Source organism: Nicotiana attenuata, unplaced genomic scaffold (assembly GCF_001879085.1).
Source record: "Nicotiana attenuata strain UT unplaced genomic scaffold, NIATTr2, whole genome shotgun sequence".
Classification (NCBI taxonomy): Eukaryota; Viridiplantae; Streptophyta; class Magnoliopsida; order Solanales; family Solanaceae; genus Nicotiana; species Nicotiana attenuata.
Genome location: NW_017670491.1, coordinates 497,346 through 521,579, shown reverse-complemented (window position 1 = coordinate 521,579; position 24,234 = coordinate 497,346). Strand labels below are relative to the sequence as shown.

The following is a 24,234-nucleotide window of genomic DNA, read 5'->3' as shown; positions in this document are numbered from 1 at the left end:
ACCATTCAGCTTCATCCTTATATTTTTATACTCATTCGAAGTCATTAATGATACTACATCAATTGTCCAATGCCATCAAGTTACTATTCATCATCTTCCATAATCAAAACTTGCACGATATACAATTCGGATGATTACTTAGTTGATCACTTTCATCTTTTGCTAACAAATAATTCCATAGGTTCATTGTATTCAATCAATTTCATCGCCAAGATTCACCATTCATCTTCTCTCTTATTTTCTCAAAAGTACTATTCATGACATGAACTAGAGTTTTATAATCCAATCTTTCAACCAATAAAACATGTAACAAATACTTCAAATACTTCTATCTACTCATAATACGAGTTTGAAGCATTGAAATTACCTCTAGTAGATCAATCTTGAAAAATCACAACTTTGGTGATTTTTGTGTTCTTGAGGATTTGATGATGAAATATAAAATTTGGATGTTAGAATGATTGATGTTTTAAACGTAAATACCACACAAGAGGGGGGGTGATTTGTGTGGTACCTAATTTTCGCGTTAGAAGAACCTGGTTCTTCTAAGTGTTCTAACTACAGCAGTTTGCGGAATAATAAATACTGAAAGTAAAGTGCACAGAGATTTTTACGTGGAAAACACCTGGCTCAAAAGGTGAAAAAACCACGACCTACTACTGAGTAGGATTTTCCCAAACTCCACTAAAATCACTGAGCCAAAAACTGCATTTACAAAACTCTTTGTAAACCTAAGGATTAACTCTAATCCCAGTGTAGCACACAGCCTCAACTGTTGCGACACTTTCAAGTTAACTCTAACTTGAATACTCAATATACCTATTACAATTGCTTCTAGATAAAGCTGAAAGGTACAATATGAAAACCTACTACAATTGAACTAGACTTAGAATAAACACAATGATGAAACTGGTTCTTCTATCTTAGTTCATGTAGCTTCAGACGTGCACACTTGTATCTCGCATATGTTGCTTGCAAATCAGACTTGATCTTTTTGCTCTCAAATATGCTTAACTTCTGCTTATGTGCATACGCCTGTAAAAGAGAACAATCGTTATATTTATAGAGTTAGTAACCAGAGTTTGATAAGAACTCGAATTGTGGATCCTTTGACAATTCGAGTCCAAGAACAACTCTAACTCCTAATCCATATTCTTGATCCGGATGTAATTCTCTTTTCATAAGGAGACTTCAACTCTTTATCCTATATGCAATCTTTTCGATCAGTTCAGAAGATATTTATCAAGATATTGCTGCTTGATCTCAAGGACTTATCTTCTTCACATGCATCTCATGTGTATGGGCCATAACAACTGTGTCTCCTTAGATGAACCTAGTCCTTTACTGAGTTCGTTTGTCATTCTTCAAAACTTCAACTGATCTTGGGCCAACAAATTCCCCCTTTTTGATGATGACAAACTCTGTGCTTTTACTGATTATAGAACCTGTGAAACTCAGCTAAAATATCATCACTCGAAAACTTTTACTTATCATTAAGGGCCAGATTTAATTAGGTCATAAACATCACTGTTCAGAAAATAGACACAATTTCTTTTAAAGCACAATATCTTCCCCCTTTTGGCATCATCGAAAAGCTGCATAAATATGTGAATCCCAGAATATTAATCATTACTCATGGCCACTGGGGCAACTGCAAGTGAAAGCATGCTTTAGATAATCAAAAATCAACTTGACAAGAATAACTATTAAGATCAGAATTAACAAAAAGCAAGAAAAGCTGCATTCATTGATTAGCAAGGTGTTTCTACAATGCAGTCCACAAGAAGAAAAACAAAATTACCAAACCATGAGCAAAAGAAAATAAACAACTAAAATCCCAAATTGGGTCACTGAGGGGGTCTAGACTGGTGCACACTGGGACAGAATATCTAAGGCTTAGAAGAGCTGGAGGGTTGGGTTTGTAGCAGATTGAGCATCTGTTGAAGCATGCTCTCATTTTTCTCCTTCTCCTTAGCAAATTCAGCTCTCAACCCATTCCTTTCTCCCTCCAATTCAGCAACTCTGGCCTGAAGCCTTGCTATCTCAGCGTCTTTTGCCCCAACCTCCTGAACTAAGGCGCTGACCTTACTATTCACAGGAGTTTTTACTGAAGAACCAGGTTCAACTGGAGCTGTACTGAGCATATAATCACAAGCTTGAAGGGTTTTGCTGCCAAAATGCTCTTTGCTCGAAGCCATTTCCCACTTTTTCAGGGTAACATTCAATCTTTCAAGTACAGTTGTCAAGATAAATCCATAGGGAATGGCATGAGCTTTTGAGCCATTGAGTACCCTTTCAAGCAGCTTTACAATAAAGGCAGGCCAGTTGATCTGCTTCCCTTCATTCAGGCATTGCATAAGAACCAGATCCATATAATTTGCTGTATGCCTTCTTTCTTGTCTGGGTAGAAGGCATTTGTTGACAAATTCAAAAAGCACTTTGTGGTCTGGCCTCATTTCACTTTTCTGAACTGCCCTGGCCTCAGGTACCTCTTCATCTGTTGTGGTGTCACAAAAGTTCCTTGTGATCTGAAGATCAGTAGGCAACCCATCCAGGCAAGGCCACCTCTGCCTTGTATAATCATCATATCCCTCACTAGGGATGTCTAGAATCTTGCCCAGCTTTGCAGCATTGAACTTTACTTTGACACCTTTCACTATGCTAGTCACCAGCCCATTCTTCACTGTCCCATTTGCCATAAACTCTACAAGTTCATTCCTGGCCAATTTTCCATCCATATGAAGAACCATGTCCTTCCAGCCCTGTGCTTCTAGTGCAGTCAGAAGCCTTATCATACCTGGCTCCTCCAGGTCCTTGAGTAGTCTCCCTTTCAGAATTTTCCTCTTGCCAAACATGGCATATCTGTCCTGTTCCTTCTCTGACTCATCTCCTTCATCCTCACTCCATTCATCATCTTCTTCAACAATTTTCACTTGTTTTCCTTTTGCAGCTGACCTTGTTCTCTTGGCAAGAACAGGTTCAGCAGGTACTGGCTTGGAAGGCTTCTTGGCAGAAGTCCTGGTTCCCTTTGATTTGGTAGTGGGAACTTCCACAGTAGTACTCCTTTCTAGATGGACCTGTTCCATCTCTTCTTCTTCCTCTTCAACCACAGCCTCCGAGCTTTCACCTATCTTTGCTTTCCCTTTCTCTTTCCTCTTTTTCTTACTTTCTTCTAAAGCCTTCTTCAATTCTGCTTCACTTTCCCTGACCCTACTTCTAGTAGCTCTAATCCTAGGAGTAGACTTGGGTGGTGATTGTTTGCTTTTCTTGGTTGGTTTGGATGCAGCAGGGGTCTTTTGTGAGGAAGCCTTGCGTTTCTTTGGGTCATAGCTGGCCCCCACTTTCTTCAACAAGTCAGCCAAACTTTCTTCATCAGATGAACCAGGTTCATCTTGTTGTTTACTCAGATTAATCAACACCTCAGCAGCCTCACCACTTCCCCCTGACTTCGAGACTCCTTCTTCCCCACCCCCACATATGGCTAAAGGTTCCTTCTTCCTTTTCTTCCTCATTTTCCCAGAATCAGTCCCACCTACATCTCTAGCAGCCCCTATCAGAACAAATCGATTTTTCTCCCTTTCAACTACATCAGAAAAAACATAGCAAGATTTTACCTCTCTTTGGGTTTCTTGAGTTTTGGCCTGTTCAGAAGACCTAGGTTCATCTCCTTCACTGGTGGAGATGTAATCATCAGATTCAGAGCTAGAGTTGGTCTCAGCTGCTGGGCCTGCTTTCTTTTGACTGGACTGAAGTTTTTCATTCAAAGTTTTTCTCAAAGAACCTGTAGCTACAGTTTTTCTTGCTAGCATTTTCTGGCGATGGAATCTAGGTTTTGGGTTTTCGACTGGTGGTGTAGAAGATGAGGTATTGGGTGAAACGGGTGGTGGAATGCCAGGATTGTCTTGGGGATTTGTCATGGTGAGGAATTTCTGAAAACTCTAAGAGAATTTTGGTGGTGTGAAGAGCTTTGGAGAGTTTCAGAGACGAGAGAGAATTATCAGGGGTTTTCTTGAGGAATTGATGATTATTGAGTGGTTTGGGGTTTTTAAAGAAGGTAATTATTACTCAGAAACTGCAGCCTTTTCAGTAGTCACATAGAGGTCTAATCAATTTAGAGTTTCGGTCTCAGTAGAGATTAATTTGAATTACTAGAATTTAGGAGAAGGTGCCGTTATATTTAGACTTCTAGTTTCAATGAAAATGGTTCAATTGACCCAACGGATAGAATTATTAGGACGTTTGGTATATCTAGGACTCTTGCTCATGATTGATAATTAAATTTTCTAATTGTGCAAAGAATAGAAACATACCTGAACTTTCTCATGAGCATAATTTGATGAACCAGGTTCTTCAAGTGAAACTTCTCTTGATTATGCCTCAAATGTCAAAATAGAAAATTTGTAAGAGATTAGTGAATTGCATAGACACGTGTCACAAGAGTATACTATTTACAGTATGAGACTGAGTAGAAATTAGTCTAATATTCACAAAAATTAAGAACTCCTAGCCAAAAAAAAAAAATTTTCATTGTGCATTCTGAACTGGACCTTTTAGGTGATCTTAGTCATCCCTAATTCCAACCTGTTCCTTTCAAAGTTTTCTCTACTCAGTGCTTTAGTGAAGATGTCAGCTATTTGTTTATCAGTAGCACAAAATTCTATGGAGATTAACCCTTTCTCATAGTTATCTCTTAAGAAGTGGTGTCTAACATCTTTGTGCGTGGTCCTTTTATGATGAACAGGGTTCTTTGTCATACTTATAGCACTAGTGTTATCACAGAATATTGGTATGCATCGCACTTCTATACCGAAGTCTACTAATTGTTGTTTGATCCACAGTAGTTGAGCACAACAAGAAGCTTCAGCCACATACTCATCTTCAGCAGTAGATAGGGCTACTGAATTTTGTTTCTTGTAGCCCATGATATAAGACATAAACCAAGAAAGTGAGCCATACCTGAGGTGCTTTTTCTATCCACTAGGAAACCTGCATAGTCAGAATCAGCATAACCTACTAGATCGAAATTACTACCTTTAGGGTACCATAGGCAGAATTCAGTAGTCCCCTTTAGATATCTCAATATCCTCTTGACAGCAATCAAGTGAGACTCTTTAGGATTAGCTTGAAAACGAGCACAAAGTCCTATACTGAAAACAATGTCAGGTCTGCTGGCAGTAAGATACAAGAGTGAACCAATCATACCCCTATACAACTTTTGATCAACTGATGAACCAGGTTCATCAATATCTAATTTAGTGGCAGTTGCAATAGGTGTATCTATTTCTTTAGAGTCTTCCATTTTGATCTTCTTGATTAGTTCTTTTGTATACTTCTGCTGATGAATCATGGTTCCATTTGGACTTTGTTTGATCTGCAAGCCTTTTTCCCTTAGGAACAAAGTGCTGTCAATTTTACCTCTTTTGTACCCATGCTCCAGAAGGAATTTTGACAATCTTTCATACCAAGCTCTTGGGGCCTGCTTGAGACCATAGAGAGCTTTATCTAGCTTGTATACATGATCAGGACATTCTTTACTTTCGAATCCTGGAGGTTGTCTCACAAACACTTCTTCTTTGAGATAGCCATTTAGGAAGGCAATTTTGACATCCATTTGATGAAGAGTGAATTCCATATGTGCTGCAAAGGCTATGAGGAGTCTAATTGCTTCAAGTCTAGCCACTGGAGCAAAAGTCTCATCATAATCAATGCCTTCCTCTTGACTATAGCCTTGAACCACCAACCTTGCCTTATTTCTTGTAACTGTTCCATCTTCATCTAGTTTATTCCTGAAGACCCATTTTGTCCCAATGACTGACCTGTCTTTTGGTTTTGCAACTAAGTGCCAGACTTGGCTTCTTTCAAACTGATTGAGCTCATCTTGCATAGCATTGACCCAATCTGCATCTTGTAGAGCTTCATTCACATTATTGGGTTCAATGAGGGACAGAAAAGCATCAAATGCACACAGGTTCTTCAGTTGTGATCTTGTCTTGACCCCAGATGTTGGATCATTGATGATGTTCTCAATGGGGTGAGAACTCAGGTACTTGTAAGATTTCCCCACCATCTGGTTCCTGCTAGTTTCTCATTCATAGTTATGCTGCAGAGGAACAGGTTCAGGTACAGGTTCTTTCAGATTGTTCCCCCTGTCAGGTTGCCCTGGGTGAGAGGACCCGTTCCATCACCTGCTCCTTCCTTTGATGCCACTTTGACTTGTGCTGTGGCTTCATTCAATTGTCTCACCAGTCCAATGGCTTCATCTTCATGTTCCTGTCTCTCAGAAAGAGTGTTAGATTCATCAAACACAACATGTACACTCTCTTCAACACATAGAGTTCTTTTATTAAACACTTTGTATGCTTTGCTATGTGAAGAATATCCCAAGAATACTCCCTCATCACTTCTGGGATCAAACTTACCTAGGGAGTCTTTGCCATTATTGTGCACATAGCACTTACAACCAAAAGCCCTAAGATGGGATATGTTTGGTTTTCTCCCTTTAAGTAACTCATAGGGAGTTTTCTCTACATGAGGTCTAGTCATGCATCTATTTATTATATAACAAGCAGTGTTTATAGGCTCTGCCCAGAAGCTATGAGGTAGTTTACTGGAAAGTAGCATGGTCCTTGCCATATCCTCAAGGGTCCTGTTCTTCCTTTCAACTACCCCATTTTGCTGAGGAGTCCTAGGGGCAGAAAAATTATGATCTATTCCATTTTCATCACAAAATTTAGCAAATTGTGCATTTTCAAATTCAGTTCCATGATCAGACCTAATGGATGCAAGTTGATTTCCTAATTGTTTTTGGGTTTTTTTAATAAAAGCAGTGAACATTTCAAATGCTTCATCTTTAGAAGTTAGAAACAATACCCAGGTAAATCTAGAATAATCATCAATAAGCACCATTACATATCTTTTACCACCTCAGCTCATGATTCTCATTGGACCACAAAGATCCATATGAACCAGTTCCAACGTCTTGGACATACTTACCATTTTCTTAGGTTTGAAGGATGACCTTACCTGCTTCCCCCTTGCACATGCCTCACAAACTTTGTCTTCCTTGAACTTGATATTAGGTAACCCTATCACCAAGTCCTTGGAGACTAATTTGTTCAATTGATTTAGACTGGCATGGCCAAGTCTTTTGTGCCAAAGGAGGGGATCATTAATTAACACACTCAAGCAAGTGAGTTCATTTTCAGAGAGAGTTGACAGATCTACAATGTAAATATTGTTAACTCTCCTTCCCTGCAAAACAATCTTGTCAGTAGTAAGGCTAATCACAAAATATTTTGTGGAAGTGAAAGCCACAAGGTTACCTCTGTCACACAGTTGTGACACACTTATCAGGCTATATTTTAAGCCATCTATCAAATAGACATTCTCAATGGAATGAGAGTCTGTCTTTCCTACCTTTCCAACACCAATGATCTCACCTTTCTTTCCATTTCCAAAGGAGACATTACCTCCTTTTAGGTTCTCAAGTGAAAGGAACTGGTTCTTGTTACCAGTCATATGTTTTGAGCAGCCACTATCCATGTACCATATTTGGCTACTTCCCTTCACTTGGTCCTGCAAAAAGAAATCATGGGTTAGTCTTAGGAACCCAAACTAGTTTGGGTCCCTTTCTATGGGCAAAAGGATGAATTAAATTTTTCTTTGCCCAACCAGGCAGTTTGTGCTTTTCTTGAACAAAGGCTTTGTTCTTTTGACTGGCCTTTTCTCTTGCATTACATTCATTTTTGTAATGGCCAGTATTACCACAGTGTGTGCAGATCTTATTCTCAGGAAGTGTGAGATACTTGTTTTTGGGATCCCATTTTGGAGCTTGTGTCCCAAATCCAAGTCCTCTCTTGTTGCTACTATGATGTTCTTGCAGCCAGGAGAGTGCATCAGAAGCCTTGTTCCATTTGCATGTTCTGTCTAGTTCATGCTTTACCTTTCCTAAATCTTCTTTTAGGACTTTAATCAATTCATCTTTCTTGTACAGTTCATCTTTCATTTTTCCTAGATTTTCTTCTAGGGTGAGAAATGATTGATCAGCCCTTTTCTTTCCTGTCCCTAATTTCAGTTTAATATTTTCAGATCTAAGTTCTAGAATCTTATTTTCAAGTTGATGAACCTGGTTCTTCAACTCAGTATTTGTGTTGTCACTCTCATCAGCCCTAGACTCTAACCTTTTACATTTTTCTTCTAGGATAACACATTCCTTAGACAGAACATCCTTCTCACTGTTTATTATTTCAGACTCATCTATGAAGTCCATCAGCAGATCAGCCAGTTTTTCTTTAGACAAGAACTTAATCTTTTCTTTAAGGTGTAGAATACTTACCTCCTGTTCATCTTCTGATTCTCCGATGGCCATTAGAGCTTGATCCTCCTCAGCTTCATCTTCAGAGTCCTCATCTGATGTTTCTCCCCAAGCAGCAACCATAGCCTTAGTTGAACCTTTGTTTCTTTTTGGTTGAACCTGTTCCTTCTTCCTGTTTCTTCTTTCAGCTCTTTCTTTCTTCCATTCAATCTCCCATTGAGGGCAGTTTCTGATGTGGTGATCAGTCTTCCCACACTTGTAACACCCCTCATTGGTTTGTTTCTCAGGAGCCCTAGGTTTGCTGAATGTTGTTCCTTTTGAAGCACCCTTTCCTCTCATAAGATATTTCTTGAAATCTCTGGTTATCATAGCCATTTCATCATCTTCAAGATCTGATCCTTCTGAAATTCTGAGAGCCAGACTTCTTTCTTTCTTTGGAGCATCCATCTTCATTGTTTGCCTTCTCAATTCATAGGCAGTGAGATTTCCAATCAGTTCATCCAACTTTAAAGTAGCAATGTTCTTGGATTCCTGAATGGTAGTGATTTTGCTTTCCTAGGAGATTGGCAAAACTCTAGTTAGAATCTTCTCCACCTTGTCTTCTTCCAGGATAATCCTTCCAAGAGACTCAAGTTCATTTGTCAGTGTAGTGAACCTAGTATACATTTCTTGGATAGTTTCTCCATCCTTCATAGTAAAATTCTCATATTAAGAATACAGCAGTGTTCCTCTTGACCTCTTCACCTGAGGAGTTCCTTCATGAGCCACTTGTAAAGTGTCCCAGATCTCCTTGGCAGTAGTACAGCATTGAATCCTGCTGTACTCATCAGGACCAAGTCCACACACTAACCATTTCTTGGCTTTTGCATTTTTCTCCCATTTCCTTAGATCTTTAGTAGTACAATCTACTCTTGTCTTTGGAACATCCACTCATTTAGCATTCTTCTTGGTTGTGGCTAAAGGACCATCAGTGATGATATCCCAAAGCTCATAGTCTTCGCCCATTATATGGTCCCTCATTCTGTTTTTCCACCAGGAGTAGTAGAGGCCATTGAAGAGAGGAGGCCTGGCAGTGGATTGCCCTTCCCAGTTCCCAGGTGGTGCACTCATGCTGATCTTTTCCTAAGGTGTTAACCTCTTCAAGGATAACCCGCTCTGATACCAATTGATGTTATAAACGTCAATACCACACAAGAGGGGGGGTGATTTGTGTGGTACCTAATTTTCGCGTTAGAAGAACCCGGTTCTTCTAAGTGTTCTAACTACAGCAGTTTGCGGAATAATAAATGCTGAAAGTAAAGTGCACAGAGATTTTTACGTGGAAAACACCTGGCTCAAAAGGTGAAAAAACCACGACCTACTACTCAGTAGGATTTTCCCAAGCTCCACTAAAATCACTAAGCCAAAAACTGCATTTACAAAACTCTTTGTAAACCTAAGGATTAACTCTAATCCCAGTGTAGCACACAGCCTCAACTGTTGCGACACTTTCAAGTTAACTCTAACTTGAATACTCAATATACCTATTACAATTGCTTCTATGAAAGCTGAAAGGTACAATATGAAAACCTACTACAATTGAACTAGACTTAGAATAAACACAATGATGAAACTGGTTCTTCTATCTTAGTTCATGTAGCTTCAGACGTGCACACTTGTATCTCGCATATGTTGCTTGCAAATCAGACTTGATCTTTTTGCTCTCAAATATGCTTAACTTCTGCTTACGTGCAATCACCTGTAAAAGAGAACAATTGTTATATTTATAGAGTTAGTAATCAGAGTTTGATAAGAACTCGAATTGTGGATCCTTTGACAATTCGAGTCCAAGAACAACTCTAATACCTAATTCATATTCTTGATCCGGATATAATTCTCTTTTCATAAGGAGACTTCAATTCCTTATCCTATATGCAATCTTTTCGATCCATTCAGAAGATATTGTTGGTGATCCTTGAGACTTATCTTCTTCACGCGTATGTCACATGTGTAGGCATATCAACACTGAGTCTCACAGGATGGACCTGGTTCATGACTGAGTTCATTTTGTCAATCTTCAAAACTTCATCTAAACATGGGCCAACAAAAGCATTATGAGTTTAATGTGATACATGGATGACAACGGTAGGTCCAAAAAGATTATAGTATTACAGAGTCTATAGTCAAGTGAAGGAAAAGGCGAGAGGTGATAGGCCTTGAGACAATAAAAGAGTATAGGCCATAAAGTCATATCCTCACTTGAAGAAATAAGTTCGTGACTCCAACGCAACTACCAGAAGGAAAAGTTAGACCCTAGAGTAATGGAAATCAGTATGGGCTGGTGAACAAGATAAACTAAACGTGAATTAGGGACTGAGTGATTGGATAATAGTCGGCATCATGAGAATTTCAGATTTCATTCGGGAAATAATAGAATGGACAACAGAAGAAGATCCATGATGAATTCAGAGAATGGTCACCCAGGAAGACGCTTCCCTAAAGCAAGCAATGTGAGCAACGTTAAGCTTAAGGGACTATGTGTGCCAGTTAAACAAAGTGCCACCCTCGCGAGTAAGGAATTTCATTATCCTTGGTACAGAAGGATTACCGCACGGCGAGTAAGGGTCATCGAAGATGGGAAAAGAAGCCAAAGTTAAAGAGGTAATCCCCGTGGCTCAAACTCTTAGTACTCCCCTAAAGGGGGGAATATGGAGTAATATGGCATTAAGCCAGAATTAAGTGGTTCTAGTGACTATGGATTGGTAAAGGAAGAATGCGATAAAAATGAAAAAGGAATGAGATTTCCCTTATCCAAATCCCACAAATATGCTACGATTCTCGAATATTATACAAACGCAACGTCAAGGAAAGGAATTAGAGGTTCCTGCTCGAGATGTTATTGAGAAAAAAGGAGCCAGTGCGAGACGTAAGTTAAGGCAAAGGGAATAACCGAAGAAAGATTACTCGGAATATTGATATGAGAATGGGCCAACGAGTAGTTAGTAGTTGATTCAGGAAGAGCCTAGTTATGGCTAGACAAGAGGATAAAAGACAAGTCAAGAGATCAGTGCAAGATAAACGTAGGGAACCCCAACATGGGGAATTCAGTCTCGCAGTTATGACATTGTAATACTTGATATATATTCATATAAGAGTTGGGGAAGTTAAAAAGGTACCGTATGAGTATTACGGAAATAAAAGAGAATGCCACTAAGAAGATAGTCGAAATATCAGTTCAGAAGCAACCCTACAAGCACAAGGGCATAGAGGTAAGTAACTACAGATAATTATAGGCAAAGAAGGACATCAAAAGGTCCATAATAAGCTCACAGCTTTGCAAGAGTCAGAGGGTCCTCCCTAAGTACTACAACGAAAGACTAGCTGAGGAAATAAGGAAGAAGGCTTCAACCAAAGCATAATGACCTAAAGAGGAAATGGTTGTGTAACAACAGTCTCATTACGAAATTGTATGCACTCCAAAAGAAAGTGGCACCTACCATGGCTAAGGAGCGGGGAGTAAAACCAAAAGTTATATTCGAGACCATATGAGTTGCATAAAATTTCGGCATGCGTGGGTACTAAGATAAGATAAGTATGCACGCAACAAGGGGACAGAAACACAGGGAAAGGTAATAGCTTACGTTTAAAGAAAACTGAGAAGGAACGAAAGGAATTATTCGATCAATGATCCAGAGTTAGTTATGTTATGAACACACTTAAGATTTTGGAGTATTATCCATGCAGCATATATGTTGACATTCATACAGCCATAGAAGTCTCCGGTATAAGTTAAAAGAAAGAATTGAGTCTAGGTCATAGACAAAGGATTGAGTTGTTAGAAGATTGTATCATGGATAATTCCATAGCATCCATGAAAGGCTAAAGTAATAAAAAATACCATGAGCCGTAGATAGGAAGATAGCTTAAGCCTACAGAAATGCTGTTTAGAAGGAAGAGGAAACTAAAGAGTTACATCAACTAAGTAAATCAGGAGTCTAATTATTGGACCAAGAAAATTAGAGACATCATGATTGAGAACATTGCAGAATCACTCTTAATATCAGAGGTACAAGAGAGATAGTACATTAGCCATATTCTATAACGGCTACATGATAAAGCCGTTAGAAGTGTCCCAACCTCATAAGAAGTTAGTATGAAGCTCTCACAAGATTGTGTAACGAGGCGCATGTATTGTAATAGAAGTTCAAGACGTGGATGTGAATTATACCTATGTGTAGGGGAGGTCATGAAAGAAATAGAAGATGTAATATGAGACTTTAAGGTAAGTAAGGTGAAGGTGTACAACGTACGAGATACTCAAATGCAGAAGGTTGTGAATAGTCCATACTTTGGATAAAAGGCTAGAAGAGTGGGGATTCAGTATCCAGGAATAATAGCGGCATCGTCAGTAGCAGATCTTCTAGCCTACGGTCTAGGTATCGAGAGGCCTAGTCAAGAAAATAAGGAAGAGTTAGGGACGATATGATGTCTAGCTTGATGTTCAAGAAAATCATAAGGAAATTGGTCGCAAGCTAAAGTATGATAGGACGACATGGGTTTAAAAAGACAAGAGTAAGGATAAGAAAGGGCAAGTGAGAATGTGACTAGAATGGATAAGTCCTCGACATTAAGCCCACGAAAACAAGGGAGCTAATGGTTATAGGAAGTTTAGTATGGCCTGAATGAACTCAAAGGAGTCTAAGACTAGTAGCATTTAGAAGAGATGGAATCCTGCCCTGGTAGTGCAATGAGGATGTAATTGTGATTGATAAAGGATGACGTTTGGGCCTTCGATTGAGTAATAATTTCATGAATTTTGCAGGATTAAAATACCCATGTAAGGTAAATCACATTAGGATGCTATGAAATACAATTATGGAAGAATAGTATCGTAACGCCCCTAGGTGGATCAAGAAAATCACTTCAAATGTTCTATGATTCAACGTAAGCCCTGTTGATTACGTAAGAGGTTTCAAGTTATCAGAGGTAGAGTGTAGATCAATATTGAGGTGAATCAACAATGGATGGATAAGGGTTACAAAATATGAGATGAGAGTAGGTCGTCATTCTTAAGATGAACAGTAACGAGGAAGCATTAAAGGACTTAGATTTATACATACATGATAAGCAGCGAGAGAGTAACTTGGAGTTTTGTCACATACCTCAGTAACAATAAATCGAAGTAAGAGTAATGGTATAGTATGGCCTACTTAGATATAGTAAAACTAATGACACCCAAAGGGACAACTTGACATAATTTTGTATATGTTCACAAAGTGAGGCGTAGAGATTAGCTAAGGGCTGGAGGAAGGAGGAGAGAAGTGTCGTATAGGCGCACATACAAAATTAGAATCATACAGGCTGCATGATAGAAGGTAGCAATAGTTACGAGATTAGAAGGATTCCGACTACAAGTCGTGGTATAAGAAAGAGGCTTAAAGGGGGGAATGCCCTGACCTGTGGATTTATTCAAAGAACATTTGCCTAAATGGAAAGGAGAATATTAAAATATTCGCAAGAGCTATGGGTTATGAAAATGATAAGTGCATCAGTCAACATTCGAGGACGAATGTTCCGAAGGGGGGAATGATGTTATACCCCATGTTTTCGTACGTTAAAGTTTCGTCATAAGTTAATCGGCGTAAGTTCAGGAATGAGATTATTTTTGGATTATAAGTATTATGCTATCTCAAACAAGTGATGAGTAAATTCGTGAAGGTGAGAGGGCAAGTAAATCAAAGAAAATGAATTTCGTCGAACTTTGTCATTTTGGGATAAAATACGGCCCGAGCTAAAATACCCGGTACTTATGGACTAGCACCATACAAGATACCACATGACCATGATAGTAAGGTGTATAAGGAGTATTAAAAATGAGTAGTATTATAAGTAATTTGAGATAATTCTTAATTATGCGGGTAATTGGTTAATTACCGTGTAACAGAATATTATCTAATTAATTAATTGATTATGGGATAAGATTGAAATCCCCACCCCCACGTGGCAGCAAGCCACTTCCTAAGACATGACTCATGGTCAATTTTGATTGGGTGGCAAACTAATGCCTTAGTCGCACAATACTTCATTTGGAAGATTTTCAATACAAATCTTCTTTACATAGATGATATATTTCTTGGTCAATGATCTATAATGCTTAAAAGCAAATTAGTTCTGCCATATCTCCGTATCAGAATACACAAGTCTTGAAGATGAACTATATTACACAAATGAGTGAGTAGCAAAGAAATCAATAATGCTATCACGAAAGAGTAACGTCGTTTATATTTCTACTACTGTATATTTCAACTTGAAATGATCAAAAACCAATTCGGAGTTTCTTTGTAATATTCACGGTGCAATATTTCTCAAGAATATCATACGGTTTTTTTCCCTGCTCCAGGTATGTTAAGGCTATCCCTTCTTTCTTTTTGGCATGATCTATACGACACAAGCAAAATGAGCAAATGCACAAATTCCATAAATTACTCTATTCTTAGAAATGCTAGAAATGTGTATATTCTTATTCTCCCATGTGTCATATTATTCTATCATCTGTTCATGGGTCTCAAAAATACGTAAGTTGGTAAATTTTATTTCATGTTATTAATCAGAGGCATAATAGTCTTATGACGTACCGAGAGATTTTATTAACGTATTTCATATGCGTTTCATGCATTTATACATGCACATTGACCCATGACCAGATGGCGTTATATACGCGTGTATACACATATATATATATATGTATATGGGATATGAGAAAGATTATGGCGTTATATACGCGCCACTACNTATATATATATGGGAAAGGTTATCGCGCTATATACGCACCGCCGCCTGATCAGTTGGCATACGTTCATGATTTTGCCCGTAGTAGCCGAGATGATATGATGAGATGCCCTCAGAGGCCTGATGACATTATGAAACATGTACCTATGCACGACATGACATTCATAGACATATGCATGACACTATGAGTATTTTATGATTTACAGAGTTATCCAGACTTACGGGTTGAGTCATTTACTCAATATTTCATCCATGTCTTTTACGTACTTATTTATGTGCCTTACATACTCGGTATATTATTTGTACTGACGTCCCTTTTGCCTGGGGACGTTGCGTTTCATGCCCGCAGGTCTCGATAGACAGGTCGAGAGTCCTCCAAGTAGGCAATCAGCTCAGCGAAAGATGTTGGTGCACTCCATTTGCTCCGGAGTTGCTTGTTGGGTCAGTATGATTTAGATGTGTATTGTTTGGTATGGTATGGCTCTTTCCTGACCTTATGACAATTACGTATCTTTAGAGGCTCATAGACAGATGTCATGTACGTAAAAGATTGTATAGTCTTGTTGGCCTATGTTCAGGTTACTAGTGGTTATTTTGTTCTTAGAGGCTCATATGTCTTATGTATAAGTTGGTATTACATGTTGTATTCTACCTATTTCATGGCTGCCTCTCCGGCTCAGTTATCTATGATAGTATGATACGACAAGATACGTTATGTTGGTACTCGATTGAGTAAAGTACCGGGTGCCCGTTGCGATCCATAGGTTTGGGTCATGACAATTATACTTGGAAATGTCGGGCATTCGAAACCTCTTCGGGATCGGATTCGATGCCGCGTTCAGAGAGAAGGACTTTTGGATAAATTTTTTGGAGTCTGATCCCTTCAATATCGGAGGTGCTCCCGGGATCTGATCGATCCTGGAGTTTTATGTTTTCACCTTCTTGTCGCTGGCCTCATTATTTTTCTCGCTTGACACCACCCGTTTTTTTAATACTTCGAGCATCTTCATTGCCTCTAAAGTTTCTCCAGGCTCGGCTTCACCCGGTCTCACGGCAACTTATTCGTCTCTCCGAGCATTTTCTGAGATTGTTCGGGCTCGACCCTGTTAGGGGCGTGGCTTTGGTTCTGCAGCTGTGCTATTGCCGCTTGTTGAGTCTGCAACATTTCGAAAATCAATTGTAGGCTCACCCCATCAGATTCACCTTCGGGCGCTTCTCGAGCCGTTGGCCGGGGTCCTCTATGAACACCGTTTTTGAGATTAATTAGCAAATTTATGTTGATGGCCTCTTACGAGTTCGCATCGACCAGGTGGTCGGTTGAGACACCATTGGGATCGACTGGAGGCACATCATTACTGGTCACCACATTACTATTTTCGTTGTGATGGCCTAACTCAGGGTCAATACTCGAGTGAGCAGACTGAGAGTTTGACATCCTCAGGCTGACCAAGAATTTAGATTTCAAAGAACAAGCATAAAATAGGGTGTGTTATAGAGATCCGTATCAAATCACCACCATTATCCTTAACCCCACAGTGAGCGCCAAATTATTTACCCCAAAAATGAGTAACAATTATATTTGTACGCGTTTTATAGCATACGTAATTTTATCCAATAAGAATAATTAAGAATAACAGATAAATGAATTAAGACAAAATAAATGATCAAACCAATCTCAATATAATGACTAAGCCTGATCTTAGATTGAACAGCGGAACCAGTCCCCGATCTAGCCCTCGGTACAAACTAGGTCGCGAATGAAGCAAAGAACAAATGAGTAATGCCTTGAACAACAACTAGAAGACAAAAATAAACTTTATTCCTTTGAAATGCGTGATACAATATGTCAGGCTAATGAAAAACTCCTACTTTATATAGTAGGAGAGTTTCAATCCTATTACAAGTCTAAAAAAGGTAAGAATCTTATTTTTCCGGTAATTGTTGATCTATAATTGATACCGAATGGGATTCGCACCGTAAATTCCGGTTGAGGGCGAATATTACGGCCCCATATCCGTCATGCATAACCATTTACCGCGTCTCCTGAGGTTCAGAAGCCATACATGGTCCAAGGTACGTCGCTTTGCCGTGTCCGATCTTAAATACATCGTTCATTCTTCCTGGGTCTCGATACGAGGGGTTCCCGACCCCGATTATAATCATATCGAGCCCTACTTCCCCTTCATTCTCTCATCGGAAAATCGGGAAAATTCTACCCCAATTTTACCCGTACAAACAATATTCCATTACTAGATGGTACTGGAACACTGAACCAAAATGATATTTATTTTATTAGTCACCCCACCATTTCATAAATATTACTTTCCAGAGAAACGAATTAAGAGGACCGAAACATAATGTAAAGTGCTTACATCATATGGTAATTTGGGAATCCTTGCCGTCCTTTATTACATAGAAGAAACAATACCGTGGTCAATTCTAAACTTAGATCCCTAAGAGTAGCTAAAATTAGCAATCAATCCCTCATTGCCTTTATTTATATGCCACTACTTTTGTTAAAAACACTAATTAAATGTCTTTTTCATATCGTCTTGTTAGCAGCTTACGTAAGGCATCAGAAGCCGGCCGTGGGAATTGAATATATCACCGATAAACTATGTATAATAGAGGAAGAAAATTAACAACTACAAACCGGCGAAAATTCAATTATACTAATAATAACAACAACATTAATAATAATAATAATAATAATAGTAATAATAATAATAATAAAGAAAATAAGGATAATATTACTAGTATATGCTTGGATTTAATCCAGCTATGTTTTTATTATTATAAAAGCTGTTGCCACTAAAACTTTGCAGAATTATTTAATGTCTAGAATCGTCGTCAGTAGAAATGATTTACTATTTCTTTAAGGATCAATATTCAAGCAAATCCTAGCATAAAGAGAAAAGGTTTTCGTGCATGTCCGTGTGGATGAATATTATTAATTTTGCGAAACTAAACAAAATTAACGGATATCATGACTCCTCTGATCCTCAAAAGTACCAAAAGAGTTAATTAACTTACAATAAATAAGCACAAATACATCACACTAAAATATACAGTTCAATAATTCGGAACAATTACAAGATTGTTGGAGATTTATTTCCTCTTATTCGACTCCGAAATGGGTAGCCTTGGCTTGCTTTTTTTCTTAGCATAATCTTCATAGTCAGTCTCAATATCATCAACATAGTCGTCATCGCTCTCGTTTTCATCATCATCATTCTTCACTATTTTGATCTCTTTCTTCCTCTTTTCCACCCCACCCTTGAGCCAATCCACAACTTCTAACATGGTTGGCCTATTTTCAGGATTTCCATCAGTGCATTTCATTGCAATCAAGATTGTATTTTTCAATTGTTCTCGATTGAACTTTCCTTTGAGCCTAGGGTCAGCAATGTGATTAAAGTCACCCTTTTGGAGATACGGAAGTGCCCATTGCACAATGTCACGTTTAACACCATTAGGAAGTTTCTCTAAAGGTTTTCGACCACTAATTATCTCAACAAGTAATATTCCAAAGCTATAGACATCACAACTCTCAGAGACTTTTCCCCACATGGCATATTCAGGTGCTAAGTACCCTAGGGTTCCTTTAACTCTTGTTGTTAGATGAGTAACACCATCAGGTATCAACTTAGCAAATCCAAAATCTGCGACTTTTGCTTGGAAATTTGAATCTAAGAGCACATTGCTTGCCTTTATGTCTCTATGTATGATATGGGGATTTGCTTCATGGTGCAAGTAACTACAAATAAAAATTTGAGGCTGCAGGCCGTTAATATGTAATATATATATATATATATATATACACGCTACTTTCTCCGTTTCAACTTATCTGACATACTTTAAGAATGATACATTTCTATAGTTTTCGTAAGCTTATAAGACCACAACTTCAAAAGTCTCTTTTTTTAATACTACATGTCGAGTCAAACTATTTTAAATAAATTGAAACAGGGGGAGTATTGGTTGGGAGTAGGGGAAAAAATGGCGAACAGCTTTGTTGAAGAATAAGAGGCCTTCACTAGAAAAAGAGGCCGGCAAACAGAAGTATCAAGAGACCAATCCCAATTAAGAATAACTTGGTAAAAATCGAACATATTATTATGATTTGGGCAAGAAATGGTTCAATTTAATATACCTACCATAATCCCTCGGCAGATCCAATAGCAACCCTCATTCGTCGAGGCCAATCCAGAAGACAATCAGCAGCAAGTTGGCCATGCAAATGGGTGATCAAGCTGTGATTAGGCATATAGTCATAAACTATAAGCCTTTCATCCTCGCCTGCATAAAATCCTCTTAAACCTAATAAATTCTTATGTCTCACCCTTCCAAGTATTTCCACTTCTATTGCAAACTCCATTTCTGCTTTTGCACTCATCGCCTTTAGCCTTTTAACTGCTATCTGAACAATTAAAGGGGAAAAAAAAAGATTTTCAATCCAAGAAGAAAAAAAGGAACTAATTTTTAAAGCTTAATTAGATTGACTTTAGAAAAGAAAAGTGCCAAATTAATGAGGAAGTAGAAATGATAGACTTGATTGCCTCGATGCCTCTAGTAGTCCGACCCCAATAAACGCTTCCAAACCCTCCTTCACCAATCTTGTTATCATTATGAAAATTGTTTGTTGCGTTAACAAGCTCTTTTAATGTGTAAATATCCCATGGATAATCCCTGTTCTTCTGAGCACTGGATTCACGAGAAAGAAAGAAAGAAAATACTTATAATTTTAACAAGGCTGAATTAAAGAAAATTAAATTAGGCATAGGTAAGGAAGATACGAATATGTCATGGTTGAGTAGGTACCTGATCTCTGGTCTGTGTTCACTACCAAAGCAATTCAAACATCTCTTCAACATTGTTTTTGGGGGAGGGAGAAAGAGAGAGGGAGCACAAGGGAGATGGAATTGATGGAACCAGCAAGAAAATGGTGTAAATAAATACCGAATATATCAATGCAAATTATGGAACGAGTCCAAGAGAATAGACAAAAGGCATTCTTGGAAGTCAAGGACTTAGTTTTAAATTAATTTAACATGATGTTACATATTAGACAGAAAGCACTCAAATTGGTGAACTTCCTTATTTGGTCTTTAAGTTCATATTTCTGTGCCTAAACATTTTGAGGTTTTTAAGAAATATATATATATATATATATATATATATATATATATATATATATATATATATATATATATTCATGACAAAATCCATTCGAAGGAGTCGTGATTGCTCCTAGTGTCTAAGACTAGGTAAGCCTAACATTAACAGAAATAACGACAATATTTACTAACTCCGAACAATTCCGAAATAGAAATCTTTAAGCAATTTATAATCCCAAAACCGGTAGTACAAGTCATAAGCCTTTGTAGGATTAGTTATACAAAATGAATACATCATTGTTCCAGAACAAAAGGAAACAATGGAAATAAGTACAATAGAAGGTGGCTCCGAGACCTGCAAACGCAGCAGCATCTTTATCATGAGTCCCCGCAGCAACGATATGCACAGTCACTAACAATCAATACCTGGATCTGTACAAAAAATGTACACAAGTGTAGTATGAGTACACCACAGCGGTGCCCAGTAAGTATCAAGACTAACCTCGGTCGATCCTAGTCGCAGTGCCTGGTGCCATGAGGCTGAGTATCAGGCCCTTTCTGTCTTCGATCGATGATAAACCAACACCAAGAGTATGTTCGTCGCAGCTGCTTCTCATCCTTCAACGCCAGTGGCTTCATCACCTTCTTCACCAACTCTTCCACCAACAAGTGCAACATCATCTCCACTGGTCGCGTCCGCCTGAAAAGAAGATGTTCCTCTTCCCCAATCCCCAGTTCATGGGAATTTGGGGAAAATTTATGGTATTCCCTTAGAAGATCCGCAAAGGAGGAGGAATGTTGATCTCTCGGTCTCCACCGGATGCAATTTGCTATCCCGGCTGGTAGAACTTTCTAACTATCTGAATCTTTGGCTTCAGAGAAAGATTACAAAAAGATATAGTCTCTCTCAGGAGAGTGCTTGTTGAACACTGCGATGCACCACGCCGCAGCGGTACATTCTTTACTTCCTTTGCTATTTCTCCTATTTTTGCGTGAAAATATACTGAATTTTCCCCTCTTATTTCGTAGGCCAACTTTCTTGCTTCCGAGGGCCTTAAAAGGTTGATTCGAGAAAAGAAGGAACTTACCTCCAAGCGGGATCAACTTTTGGTTGAACGGGATCAAACGGATACTCGCCTCTCAGAACTAGAAACCAAAGATGCTGAGGATGTTGTGTTAGAGGCTCGTTTGTAGCAAAGCGAGCAAGAAGTGGAGACCCTTAGCTAAGAGATTGTCCCGTTGAGGGTTCAACTTGAAGTGGCTAAGGCCAAATTGGTTGAAGTTCATAATGTCGTTCTAGCTGCATCCGATTGTGAGGCTGCCTCTGCTAAAAGATTGATCAATTTAGAGTTAGACTTGAATTCCAAGACTGAAGAGCTTGCTGCTGCGGGGATGTAACGGTTCAGTTAGATGGTGATTTGACCTATGATGTGGAGCCAGTGGCTATTTTGGAGCGTTAGGATTGAAAGTTGAGATCAAAGGATATAGCTTTAGTGAAAGTGCAGTGGAGAGGTCGGCTCGTGGAGGAGGCTACCTGGGAGATCGAGCGGGAGATGCGGAGCAGATATCCTCACCTATTTGAGGCTTCAGGTATGTTTCTTGACTCATTCGAGGACGAACATTTGTTTAAGAGGGGGAGGATGTAACGGCCCGGCCGGTCGTTTCAAGAGTTACCGCTCTGTTTCCCCCATTTCTGCTTCTTTATATGTTGTTCAGCTGTATTTCATCGCATCGTGTTGGTTAGTTTGGGTTCGGAGTGGTTTTGTGGAAAAAAATGAGACATTTTGTCTCTTAAGTTGGCCTTTTAGTTGGAAAAGTCAACTAGAAATTGACTTATGAGTAAACGATCTGGGAATTTGGTTTTGATGATTCGGATAGCTTCGTGAGGTGATTTGGGACTTAGGAACGTGATCGTAATATATTTTGGATGTCCGTGGAAGATTTAGGCTTGAATTGGCGAAATTGGAATGTTGGCGTTTTCCGGTTGGTAGTGGAGATTTTAGTATAGCGGTCGGAATGGAATTCCGGAAATCGGAGTAGGTCCGTTGTGTCATTTGTGACGTGTGTGCAAAATTTCAGGTCATTCGGATGAGGTTTAATAGACTTTCTGATTGAATTCGAAATTCGGAAGGTTTTGGAATTCTTAGGTTTGAATCCGAGGGTGATTTGATGTTTTGATGTTGTTTTGAGTGTTCCAATACTTGTAGGCCTCGGTATACCCAACCCCGCTTGCTTGTAGAAAGCAAGAGGCATTAAATTGATGCTAGCCACAATATCACAAAGACCTCTTGCAAAATCGCGCAACCTAATAGTGCATGGAATGGTAAAAGATCCCGAGTCTTCTTTCTTTTGAACGGTGGTTGTTGCAATGATGGAACTAACCCGATGAGTCACATTCACCCCTTCATTCTTGGTGGTTTTCTTCTCGGTGATCAAGTCTTTCAAATACTTAGCAAAACCCGGCATCTCTTGAAATTCTTCCACAAATGGAATATTCACCGATAATTGCTTGAGAATGTCATAGAACTTCTCGAGTTTTCTATCATCAACCTTCCTAGAAAGTCTTTGAGGAAAAGGAGGAGGAGATCTAGGAATTGGGGCTAGAGTTTTTGGTGTCTCTTTCACCTTTTCCTTAACCTCTTCTTGGTTCACTTCTTGAATTTTCACCTCTTCTGGGACTTTGTCAGCTTCAACAACAACTAGCACCTCAACTTGTGTCTCAACTTCTTGTTCGGGATCTTCCATTTCGACCACTTCTTCATTCTCTCCTTGAAGTATTTTCCCACTCCGAGTTGTGATTTCCATGCAATGAGAAGTTGGACTGCTCCCACTACCTTTTGGGTTTGCAATTATTTCACTTGGTAGTGTACCCTTTTGCTTTGGATTTTGCTCTCTTGAGAGATCTCTAATTTGCATTTCCAACTTTTGAATATATGCGGTATGAGAATCCAGTAGCTCGGTCATATTCCTCATTGAAGTGTCAGATCTTTCTTGATTTTGCAATACTCGTTCAAGCATGTTTTCCAACTTAGAATCACTTGAAGAACCTTCCTTCCAATGCGGAGAGTTGGAATATTACCCTTTTGGCGGAAAATAGGGGTTTGAACTCCGATTTGAAAAATTGTTGTTGCTATTACTCCAATTCCCTTGATTTGAACTGCCTTGGTCATTTCGTCATTATTGGTTGCCTTGCCCTTGCAAGTTAGGCCTCCATTGTTTTTGTTGTCCTGAACCCTGGTATGGTTGCCTTTGATATCCTCCTTGAGAGTTGGTGATATAATTTGCTTCCTCTTAATCCTCATTTGATGTGGGTTGAACATCTTCCACCACATTCACCTTTTTTGTTTGGCTTTCAGTGAACGTCTTCATCAACACATTGACGTTGATGGCAAGACTGTCAATTACTTTATCTCTTTCTTGGTTCTCCTTAATCATGTTGGTCAGGGAAGGAGTACCATGTGCAATTCCACCCGTGGTGTCCTCTGAGTGCCATGCTTGGTTATGTTTTTCCATTTTTTCAAGGATTTGTGTGATCCTCGCAAATGTTTTATCAATAAAATATCCGCCACCTGCATTTTTGGCTATAGATTGATTCATAGGATCCAAGCCCATGTAAAATTTCTCCAACAAGATAGATTCCGCAAAACCATCATTCGGTGACCTCACTAAATATAGCTTGAATCGATCCCATGCCTCATGTAGGTGTTCTCCCGATAATTGGTTGAAAAAGAAAATTTTATCCTGGAGCTCAGACTTCTTGCTTTGCAGGAACCATTCAGCAAGGAAAGCTCGGACGAGTTCAGGCCAAGAATGAATAGAATGTGGTGGTAGATTTTGGATCCATTTCCTTGCCTCTCCAGCTAGTGAGTACTTGAACACCCTCAGTCTTAGGGCATCATCTGAAACATAGTTCTGCTTGTGCATCGCACACACACCCAAGAAGTTTCTGAGATGTTGTGTTGGATAATCATCGATGGAATTTCTTGAAAACCCCTTTGCTTTGAGCGTTAGGCTTACACCATGTTCCACCTTGAA

The 24,234-nt window shown here is 39.0% G+C and overlaps 1 protein-coding gene across 1 annotated transcript; it reads right to left on the bottom strand.

The window, feature by feature from the left end:
* Nucleotides 1-18,136: 18,136 nt before the first annotated feature.
* Nucleotides 18,137-19,523, bottom strand: LOC109240166 (PTI1-like tyrosine-protein kinase At3g15890; the record flags this gene model as incomplete). Its single annotated transcript, XM_019406802.1, has 2 exons — nucleotides 18,137-18,839; nucleotides 19,240-19,523. Coding segments are annotated over 2 exons (933 nt in total), but the record flags the coding sequence as incomplete, so codon positions are not given.
* Between the last annotated feature and the right edge of the window lie 4,711 nt (nucleotides 19,524-24,234).